Source organism: Miniopterus natalensis, chromosome 20, assembly GCF_054644295.1.
Source record: "Miniopterus natalensis isolate mMinNat1 chromosome 20, mMinNat1.hap1, whole genome shotgun sequence".
Lineage (NCBI taxonomy): Eukaryota > Metazoa > Chordata > Mammalia > Chiroptera > Miniopteridae > Miniopterus > Miniopterus natalensis.
The window spans coordinates 1,248,629-1,260,224 of record NC_142100.1 but is presented as its reverse complement, the minus strand read 5'-3'; the positions used below and the strand labels follow the sequence as shown (position 1 = coordinate 1,260,224).

At 47.1% G+C, this 11,596-nt stretch overlaps 1 protein-coding gene across 1 annotated transcript in view; it reads right to left on the bottom strand.

The window, feature by feature from the left end:
• SORL1 (sortilin related receptor 1) overlaps positions 1-11,596 on the bottom strand; it is a 164,969-nt gene that overhangs the window by 39,881 nt on the left and 113,492 nt on the right. Inside the window, exons 26-28 of the mRNA XM_087828527.1 lie at positions 4,634-4,759; positions 1,447-1,554; positions 477-608 (exon numbers count right to left, since the gene is read on the bottom strand). Of these exons, the coding sequence (XP_087684653.1) occupies positions 477-608; positions 1,447-1,554; positions 4,634-4,759 (366 nt within the window). The remainder of the gene's footprint in view (positions 1-476; positions 609-1,446; positions 1,555-4,633; positions 4,760-11,596) is intronic.

Genomic DNA, 11,596 nt, shown 5'->3' with positions numbered 1-11,596 from the left:
CTCCCAAGGCGAGAGACCCCGTTTCTGAGTTTACGCCATCCAGCCTGTGGTTCTATGTGCCTGGGCACCCAAGCAGACTAATACCAGCAGGTACTCACACAGGGCAGTCCTAGGAACGGGGCCACAGCAGTGAACTGACACAGGCCCAGCTCCCATAGTGCACGCCATCCAGGGGAGACTGGCAGGAAAACTAACACAGCGTGCAAAGTGGGGACAAGTGCCAGGAAGACTGTGGGGCAGGCAGGGGGCTCACAGAGTCTGTCACAGAAGGTGACCTGTGAGCCAAGGTCTTGGTCACCTGTCTCCCTTTCACATAGAACAGCAACTAACAAGCATTACTTCCAAAGCAGAAATGTAAGTCTTCCTCGGAAAATGCAAGACTGGACACTCAACAAGACCTGCCAACTAGAGGATGCCTCCCCAGGGGCCCCTCGCGGTTTCATCAGTGGCTGCATCTCACCCCGCCGCCCACTCACAGCATCCTGCGAACGCCGCGTCCTCATCGGAGCCGTCACGGCACTGGATGGTCCCGTCACACACCATGGACTGGAACAAGCACTGCTGGCGGTTCTTGCACACAAAGTCCATGAAGCGAGTGCAGAGGGGCTCTGAAAGGGTCGGGAGGAGAAAGGCCCTGAGCACCCTGGGCTAGTGCTCCCCCGGGAAGCAGCAGTGAAAGCACCATTACCAACCACCTCTGCACCAAGCCCTGACCTAAACACCTGGAATGAAAGTACATCATTAAACTCTCAAGACAGTGCTGTGAGAGATTTTATTGTCTGTTTTCAAAATGGGAAGAGGGGATGGACACAGTAAATGTTCTGCCAGAGCACACAGCTGACAAGGGTGAGGAAACGTGAACTCCAAAGCTGCGTGACACCGAAGCCCAGGGTCTTAATCATTACTGAGACAATACAGGGGCTGGCACCCTGCTACAAAGGCCCAGGGTATGGACTGAACTCCCCACCAATTCATATGTTGAAGCCCCAGCTCCCAATGTGAGTGTATTTCAAAATAGGGCCTTTAAAGAGGCAAGAAAGGTTAAATGAAATAAATACAGCCAAAAGGCAGATTAATGTTACATGGGCCAGGGCAGAGCTTGAATCCAAAAATACCACTGTTCTTATAAGAAGAGACACCAGAGACGCAAGCACAGAGCAGGGCTGTGTGAGGACACAGTCATCGGCTTCAACGCCTGCAGTGTCAGCTTGCCTGGGTGCCGGCCTGCCACCCGCCTGCAGCCTTCATAACCACAGGAGACAATTCATTAAAATAAATGCACATCCTGTTGGCTCTGTTTCTATGCAGACTGTTTCTCTCAGAGGCAGGGTCAACTCTGTTAAAAGCTAATTACAAGCAGATCCAAAGGAAATGGAAGGCTTCAGTCCAATGTCTACTCTCTCCACACACAACGGCCGCACACTCCCTGGGCCAGAGCGGACTCACCACACCGCTGCTCATCGGAGCCGTCGGAGCAATCCTGCAGACCGTCACAGTGCTTGCTGGATGGGATGCAGGTGCCATTCGGGCAGCGGAACCCATTGCACTTCTTGTCTGGAATGTAATTCAGTGACAGAGAAGAACGGCCAGGAGGAAACAAGCAGGCACCTACCTACGTTGTTGGGAGGCACGGATCTGTACTGTCCCTATGGGGGCAATTTGTCAGGAGCTATCAGTTACAAGTGTATATATGCTGTGACCTCGCAGAGCCACTGGGAGAAATGTAACCTGGCCGAGCAAGTGAGAAAGAATGTAAACACAAGGCCAATTGCAGGACACTGGGCGGGAGTGACACCTCCCGGGCCATCACTCGGGCTGCATGTGAGTCACTGCCCTGGAGCACTGACTGCGGAGCACCGACTGTCAGAGCGAATAAAGGAACGCTGTAAAAACATGTCCTAGATACAGTTATGTGAAAAACAAGGTGCAGAACAGCAGGCGTCAGCCCCACGTGTAGAAAGTCACGCAAGAGTACACTGTAGACCTGAAATTGCCCACATGCTGAAAATACTGTGAAAGGACATATAGTCGCGGTTTCCTACGCAGACAGGGTGGACATGGGCAGATGGGCACGAAAATGTTCACTGTGTAACTTTTAATGTTTTTCCCATTCTGAACCATGTGAATGTGTTACCCGCTCAAAAATTCAAGTTCGGTGTTTTTTTCAAGTAAAAGCAAAGCTTCAGTGAATGGGGAAAAAGCATAAATCCTTTTTATAAACTGGTTTTAAAAGCTCCCTGAAAGTCACCCTCTTAATTCTTTACGAATTCCAAGCAAAGCCCTTTTGGAGAAAGTTTGTCCCAGAAATGTTAAGAAATAGGTTCCCCATGAGCACAGAAATTTAGCACAGGCCACCCATCTTCCTGGACAGAGCCCGCACCAAACCGCAGGCCGGTGCACTGGCTCCAGAGGCCCGGGTATGAGGCAAAAGAACGCCAAGTCCTGTAAAAAGTCATCACTCCTAAGAAGTTATTTGAAAGACATCAAACAGAAGCAGTAAATGAGCACCACAGTTGGAGAGATATGTCACTAAATATAAAGTTTTTTTTAAAATATAAAATTAAAATTATATGAGGCCACTGTCACTCATTAAGCTTGTGAAAGCAATTCAAGAGATGAAAGGTAAGACCAGGGAGACTTGCGGAAGCATGGAGCATGTCACCGACAGAGAGGCTGTTCAGTATAATCACTTGGAAATAAAATCCAGAAACACAAAAACCACTGAACTCCATCAGGACCTCAACCCTGAAATTCCTATGAGAACATGCCCCAGGGAGGAGTCGGCCCTCATGTCTGGGGTCCACAGCTGCAGACTCTACCCACCTGGGGAGAAAACCCCGGGGGACCGAACCAAGGACGCAGAGCCCATAGGAATGAGGGCACCCACGGCACTGGGGCACCTGCGGATGTGGCACCTGCTGGGTTTCCTGGGACCAACCCTGCAACACCAAGGACGACTGTATCTCAAAGGAAAATAAGCCCTGGTTTCCAAGGACATAAGCAGTTTTCCTACGCCTGACAGTGTGAAACTGGAAACTCTGGAGCGTCTGCCACAAAAGGGCTGCAGAGACGCAGAAAGAAGGAGCCTTTAGCACTGCGGCAGGAGAGGAGGAAGATGCAGCCACGCCCAGGCGACAGCCGCAGCTCCTCGGAAACGGGCCGTGCGGCATAAATGGTGAAAACCCAGTGTGCTGCTCTCTGCCTCTGGTTACTGGCGCAGAGCTACTAAAACCCCGTATTTTCCTGGGTGGAGGGGAGAGTCTGGTTCTAAGGAGATGACACCTGGCAGGCTCCTGACAACTTCAGGAAGGGCTGGTCACCAGGAAAACCAGGCTGTGATGGAGCTGTCCACCCCACCCTCCTGGACGGAGGGAAGGACGCCATGCCCACGTGGTGCAGACTCCACAAAACCCCAGAAGTACAGGGTCCAGAGACCTTCCAAGCTGCTGAGCACGTGGAGGTGCTGGGAGGGTGGTGCCTGGCGAGGGGACCCACACGCCTTCCCCACACCTTGCCCCAAGCATCTCTCCATCCAGTGTTCACCTCCATCCTTCATCATAGCCTTTCATAATAAACCGGAAGACTAAGTGTTTCTCTGAGTTCTGGGAGCCATTGTAGCCAATTATCAAACCCAGGGCGGGAGCTGTGGGAACCCAGGTTCAGAGCTTCAGTCAGGAGTACAGGTGAAGTTGGGGCTTGGGATTGGCACCCAAAGTGAGGCAGGAGACTCTTGCAGGACTGAGCCCTTAACCTGCGATGCTCTCTCGAGGTAACAGGATCATAGCTAGATGAGGGGACCCCAGCTGGTGCTGGAGAATTGCTCAGTGTGGAAAACGCACATTGGTGCCCCTAAGTCCCAGAAGCCAGGACTCTACGAGCACAAAGCAGGGAAGACACACAGCAGTGTTTTCTAGAGACAGAGCAAAAGCGTAAGACAGGGAACCTTAAAAATATTTGGTGTAAAAAATCATTTTATATATTGTGTTTTTGTGGCAGCTATTTTGTGGTAATTTCTACACTAAAGGTAATTGGCTATCTCAGACTTATTTTTTAAATTAATTATACTAGAAAAGTTCTACTCTCGGCTGGTAAGCCATTTTCCCTAAGGACCATAACAGAGATTCCTTATCACAAAGTACACATTTACTCAGGGCTGCCGGCTAATTTCTGAGAGAACACTGGTTATATGACTACATTTAGTGCTCTGGGTGGAAAAGGTGGTTTTCATTTATTTTCTCTTTTTTTTAAAATATATCTTTATTGATTTCAGAGAGAGGAAGGAAGAGGGAGAGCGAGAGAAACATCACTGATGAGAGAGTCATTGATCGGCTGCAGCCCGCAATCCCGGCATGTGCCCTGACCAGGAATCGAACCCCGATCTCTTGGATCCTAGGTCGATGCTCAACCACTGAGTCACACCCGGCTGGGCTCATTTATTTTCTTGAAAGCTGTTATGGAAAAACAGTGAGGCAAACTGCTTGCCTGAGAAATAAGACTCATAACACACCCCTAGGTGCCCTGTGGCAATGCCACATAGGGCTGGCGGGTGCAGCAGGAGAGGATCCACTCCCTGGCTTCTTCCTGAACAGCAAGCAGTCAAGAAGCTATAGTGAGGCCCAAGCATCCTACTTACCGCAGCTGACCGGGTCCTCGTCAGAGCCATCCTGGCAATCCATGTCACCATCACAGGCCCACCGCTGGGGGATGCAGTGCCCATTGCGACACTGGAAGTTGGAAGCCTCGCAGGTGTGATAGACGGCTGCCAGCAAAAGAGAGGAAAGAAATGGTCAATGTCCCCTCATCTCTGCTCCCCGTCAACCATCAAGGAGCTGCCTAAAGGGAAGGACTGTGCTCAGTCACAAGTCAGAAGGAAGCATCTGCGACCTTCCTTGGCCAGAACGTGGGCACCTGGAGGGCTCTTATGGTGGAGGGCAGCCTCCTGACTGGGCAGGGACTTGAGTTGGTGGGTTCATAACTGTTACACAAGCAAAGGTGTACATGTTAAAAAGCTATTCACATCCCACAACAAAGGTAAGAATTGTTCCCCTTTTGCAGCTGAAAAACAGGCACAGAGAGATTAAGAAACTTGCCCACATTCACAAAGATGAGTATGTAATGGCACCAGGGCTGCCAAGTCCAAAGCCTGTGCCTCCACTCTTCCTGCTACTCTGTCTTCTCATATAAGTCCCCTCACTCCTCTTGGTTCAGATAGGAGACACGGCACATGCGCAGGAGACCGGGCTCTGGACCCGGTCCAACTATCGCTGGGGGGCCTCAGTTTCATCAACTATATTGATTGATATTTAAGGACCCTTGTAAGCTCTGAAAGGCCATGATTTTATAATTCTAAATAAACCACCCAATTTCAAATGTGGAAATCTCAGGTCCCAAGAGCATAAAAGATTTTCCAAAATCATAAAGAAAGCAAGCCCCAGAACCTGGACTTGTCTAACTTCCTGGACCATGAAAAGCAACATCGACCAAGCAACCACAATGCCTGGCATCCACTACAATCATTAAAAGAAACAAGAGGCAACTGAAACAGAAGGAAGGCACCTTGTAAAAGGACAGTCTCATTGCATACATGGGCTGAGGCCACCTGGGAATCATTTAGAAACATCTGTAAGCCTTGGTCAAAGACTAGGTCAGATGCACACTATCTGCCTCAAACCCGCTGGCACTCGTGACTGCCTTGCCCCATCCATCAGGCTCCCTTTCTTCCTCGGAAATAAAAGCTGTTTCTATTTGTTACAGAGTGGAAGCCAGGACTGCCTTGTCTAACCTGGTCGATGGGCTTGCCATCAGTTTAACTATGCGGATAGGACATCTTCACAAGAGGAGGCAAAAAAAACCAAGCAGTGGAGCACAAACTGTAGTTATTTATTCAGTCAAGATGGTTTGCAATAAGCTACTCAAGGGTTGGCAAAACTGGCGTCCAATGGCTTCTAGAATCTCTCCTGAATTTGAGGCTATTTTTTGCAATAGTCTGAAACCCAAAGAACCTGGTTTTTCAAGCCCCTATAAGACAAGTGGTGGTCTATTATCTGTGGACTTAAATCGGCTCTGTCTGATAGTGTCCACACCAGCTTACATAAGTCGCCATATTTTACAACCTGGGGGACTCAGAATCCACTGAAGGCCTTTTAAAAATACACTTACCTGTGATAAGAGGAGTAAGTGCATCATGCATGTGACATGAGCTTTTGCCCCAGTAACAGCCATGGCCTGAAAACATTTTGATTTCTTGGCTTTACAAGTCTGACGGCCCTTTAGCAAGTTCTGCACCAAAGCCTTGCCCCTTCTCATAAAAGATACTGTTGCTGAAACTCATTTCTATTTGTTATTATTCAGCCTACTCATTTCACTTCTAATTGAAAACTATTTCAGAGGGCTCATGGAGTTTCCAAGTAATAGCTCTGAGAGGCAAGTCTGCGATCTCCAGACTCTGCAGAAGCTGGGCTCAGAAGACTGACCAGTCTGCGCAGTTTCCCTGGCGCGCCCGGGCGTGGCCACAGTGCCTCTCACCACCCTCCTTTCTCATTTCCTGTCTCCTGAGTAACTGACTAGCTCTCTCAGACTGAGTATAGGGTAAATAGTATGTGCTCAGTTAATAATTTCTTTAATTGTAAGGATGAAAAAAATTGACTTTAATACAGACTAAAGAATTTGGGGAAGATAAAGAACAATCCTTTGCATGGCAAGGTTCACTGTGACTGTGCGAATGGAACAGCTAAAGGAATTAAGAGTATCAGGGTTTCTCAGAGAGGACCTTGTCCTACAGCCCACTCTCAGTGTGGACATACCCTTTGACTCAGCAAGGCCCTAACACTTGATCAAAAGATTAGCCACGTAACAAGCAGGCCGGACAGAAAGATGGGTTAGTCACTGTGGACTGAGAAGCACAGCATCGTTTCCACAGGGCCCTGCCCTGCCAGGAAGTGAGCGAGGGGAAATGCTAATATCAGCACACGTGGATGATTAATGGCATAAAAAGTAACAATGTATTAAGGGCACTTAATTTAAAAGAAATTCTAGATATGAAAAACATAGTCATTGAAGTAAAAATAGCTCAGGTGATGTGTGAAAAAGCAGATTAAATTTAACCGAAAAGAGAACTGTTGAACTGGAAGAGAAATTTGAGGAAGTAACTAAAATTCTAGCCCAGAGTCCTAAAGAGACAGCAAACATAGTAACAGGAGGCAAGAAAACAGGAAAAGATAGTCCAAGTGGCTGCTGGTAAGAGCTGGAGACAAGACCAGAAGAAAAGCAGCTGAAAGACAGTGGCTGTGATTTCCCAAGACTGATGAAAACTACAAATCCTCAGATTTTAGAAAGAAAACAAACAATAAAAATAATTCCACACCCAGGTAGGTGAAAGTGCATAACAGCAGCCCACCTCCATCACACACAAATAAAACACTAAAGACAACTAGAGAGAATGTCTGATTGCTGTTCAACGATAATCTGACGAGAGAATCCAAATCAACCAAAACGAGGCCAGAAGAGAATAGAAGTATTCCATAAAAATAGTTATGAAAAATTACTACAAACCTAGAAATCCAGATATATCTGTATTTGGGATCAAAAGTAAAATAAAGGCCTATTTACATAAAGCAACCTTGGAACAGTTCACCGCTGCAGAAGCACTGAAGGGTGTCCATGGGGAGGAAGCACAAGATACAGAAGCAAAGGTCACTGGAGAGTAGGAAGGTGCCTGTAAATAAGTTGTTACTAAAAAATAATAACAATGATTAATTTTAGGACTTTTAAATTGTAAAACTAAAACACTAAGTAAAACACTTAGTGTTTAAAACACTTAGTATTTAAAACACTTAGTGTTTTTAAATACTGAGTGTTTACTGAGTATGTCAGTGCTAGAGGTGTGCGAAGTCAGAACCAAAGCATCTCAAACCCTCGCAGGCCCAGGACAGAGGAAAAATACTAAGAACACACATAAGATGTCTAAGACTGACAGCTAAAGGCACAGAAATCAAATGTTTAAGCTCTAAACCAATGCAGAGGGGGTGGGAAAAGGGAATAAAAAGCCTCAATTCCATGGAAAGCAAAAAGGGAGGAGAGGAAGAGCAAAGAATGCACAGCACAGGCCACATGAGCCTGCCGAGGTCAGCAGGAGGTCGCTGGCCCCGACTTATCTTCTTTGGCTTTGCACATGACTTAATGTTTTGGGCCAGGAAATGAAGTGACAGGCCACACATCATAATGAGCTCACATCTGACCCCTGACTATGCTGAGATGGCGAAGGAGAATCGCCACTGAAGTGTGGAAGCACAGCTCCTGGAACAAGACTGCAGCAAGGTGCAAGCAGGCTCCCCTTCCCCAGGGTACCAGCCGCCCACAGAAGTGAGGTTCTGATTCATTCCGAGAGACCGGCATCTGCTGCTGAAACACGAGCTTGGCTCACGTGGTTGTGCTACCAAGAGGCTAATACCCAAGTGCACCTGTCTCACTTATTTACCAGCTATCCACCCAAGCCCAGAGCCTCCAGGCAGCATTCATATGCCCCCTGGGATGACAGAGGTCCTTCGCGAGCCCGGCTCCTCCTCCTCTTCAGGCCTGGGAAAGGATATGGGAACATCTCCAAGGGAAGGGAATCTGGTGCACCACACGTCATCCTTTGTGGAGTATGTGGCACTGGAGGTAATCTACTGTCTCTTCAAGGCCGACAAGGCTGTGTCTAAACTAAAGGGAGTGGAGTCAACCGGGTGCTGGACCCTGGAGAACACAAACAAGGAGAAGACAGGTGCTGGTAAAAACTGGCCTTAGTGTGTAGCTTAACCACTCCCACGCATGCCCAGGCCAGGCAGAGGATGCCACAAACTGTGGATTGCTCTGTAGCTCTAAACGGGTAGCCAGGGTCAGTCACAGGCAGCACCTGACATTGACCTGCACTGAAGTCCCACCCAAGTAGCCCCAGAATCAAAACACCCACTGGCGGGATTCAGACCACATCAGAGCACGACCCAATTAGCTCCACAAGTGGCATACTCAAAGGGAGACCTCTGAAGGCACCAGAACCTGCTGGGGCAAATTCCATTTCATGGGGTAAGCCCCTGCACATCAGCTAGTACACTGTGGTTAAGGTTGATCCTCACAGCCAGCCAGAGGGTTAACACCACCCAAAGACAAGCCAAGAGCAATCAAGACTCAACTACAGCAGGAGGGCTCACATAACCCACACAAGGCACATTCCTGGAGCATGTAGCTCATGTGATCAGCAAGACTATACCACTGAGCCCCACAGGACACTTACTACTAAGACTGGAAGACAGCAGATCTACCTCATACACAGAAACACACACAGAGAGGAAGCCAAAATGAAGAGACAAGGAAATATGACCCAAGTGAAAGCACACAAGAATAAACTCAAAGTGGATTAAAGATTTAAATGTAAGACTAGTAATCATAAAACTCCTAGAAGAAAACCTAGGCAGTAAAATCTCAGACATTTCTCTGAGCAAAATTTTTTTCTGATATATATTGTCTTGGGAAAGGGAACTGAAAAAAGAAAAAAGAGTAAGAAACGGGACTACATCAAACTAAAATGTTTTTGCACAGCAAAGAAAACCATCAACAAAATGGAAAGACAACCTAGTGAATGGGGCACAATATTTACAAATCATACATCTGATAAGGGCTTAGTATCTCAAGTTTATAAAGAACTCATACAACTCAACACCAAAAAACAAACTATCCAATTAAAAAATGGGCAGAGGGCCTGAACAGACACTTCTCCAAAGAGGACATACAGGTGGATAATAGACATATAAAAGATATTCAATGTCATTAATTGTCAGAGAAATTCAAATTAAAACCGCAATGGGATATCACCTCACACCTGTCAGAATGGCTATTATAAAAAAATCCACAAACAAGTGCTGGTGAGGGCGTGGAGGAAAAGGAACCTGGTGCACTGCTGGTGGGAATGCAGACTGGTGCAGCCACTATGGAAAACAGTATGAGGTTACCTCAAAAATTAAAAATGGAACTGCCTTATAACCCAGCAAATCCACTTCCAGGTATATATCCGAAGAAACCCAAAACTCTAATTGGAAAGAATGTATGCACCGGTATGTTCACTGAAGCATTATTTACAATAACCAAGATATGGAAGCAGCCCAGTGCCCATCAACAGACAAGTGTATTAAAAAACCATGATACATATATAAAATATTACTCAGTCATAAAAATAAAAAACACTGAAATATTTCCATATGCAACGGCATGGATGGACCTAGAGGGTATTATGCTGTGAAATAAGCCAGTCAGAGAAAGACAAATATCACATGATCTCAGTAATATGTGGAAGTTAAAAAACAAAATACAAGAATAAAAAAATTAAAGGACTCATGGAACTAGAGACGAGACTGATGGGTGCCAGAGGGGACTGGGTGAAAGAGGTGAAAAGATTAAGTAGTACAAACTGGTGGTTACAAAATAGTCCCAGAGATGTAAAGTACAGGCAGGGAGTATAGTCAGCAACATACAGTGCCCGGTGGGTACCGGGGATATTGGGGGGAGCACTTCGTACAGTATATGACTGTCTGACCACTCTGCTGAACATCTGAAACCAATACAAAATAATACTGTAGATAAACTGTAACTGAAAATAAACAAATAAATTTATATTCCTAGTAACAAAAACATACTTTATAACTAAAAGAACAGTGAACTGTAAAACAAAGCCTGAATTACGATGGTGTTAAAGCTGCTCTGCCCTCGCCATGAAGTGGTTAAACACACCTTTATCTCCAACCCTGGAGGGAGGTAAGGCAGACCTGGATGACAACTTCTAGAGCTATTTGCAGAGAAAATCTGCACGAGGGAATGAAATTTCTCTTACTCCTCCACAACTCCCCCACGTCCTTGCTCTCCCCACTCCACTCACTAGGTCTGCGGTGGTCAGCCATCCATGCAGTCAGTCAGAAACTACTGTGTGACAAACATGAGGAGCCTATCAGCCAGCAGAAGAATCAGAACATGACCTCGACGCTACACGACCGACCTTCCTCTGATATTCTCGTGCTATTTCCAAGTTTATTTTTAATGAGATCTTATCCCAAAGAGACGCAAGCACAGTGTAAGTTTCCAGTGTTTGGGGAACCCCTGATGCTCCATTCAGAAAATGAGGTCGTTCAGTGCCCCGGGCACATGGTCCACAGACAAGGGGCCGTCTGTAAACTGTTTATTATTGGTCCTGAAGAAATAAGAAGCTTGAGCCAGAACATAAATCAACTCTGTATCACTCAGGACACTGTTTAGTTCACTGAACATTTTTTCATAGCAAGACTTTCTCAATGAAGGAAGCAGGATGTTGCCTGCATTTCGCCCCAAGCTGATCCCAGACCTTAGGGCCAGGAGAGGAAACGGACCAGTCCCCCTCCCAGTCAGTAGAAAGGTGTCTGCCTGGCCAGCAGCCACGAGGAGCAGAGCGGCACAGCCCACGTGTTCCCCTCGTCCTGGCCAGGCTCTGTCCTTGGCCTGCAGGCAGCCTCCCCCAGCACGGCCCCCTCCCTCTCCCCTCGGCTAGATAATCTCGCTTGACCCTGGCCTAGCACAGAAGCTTACCCCCTGCGTC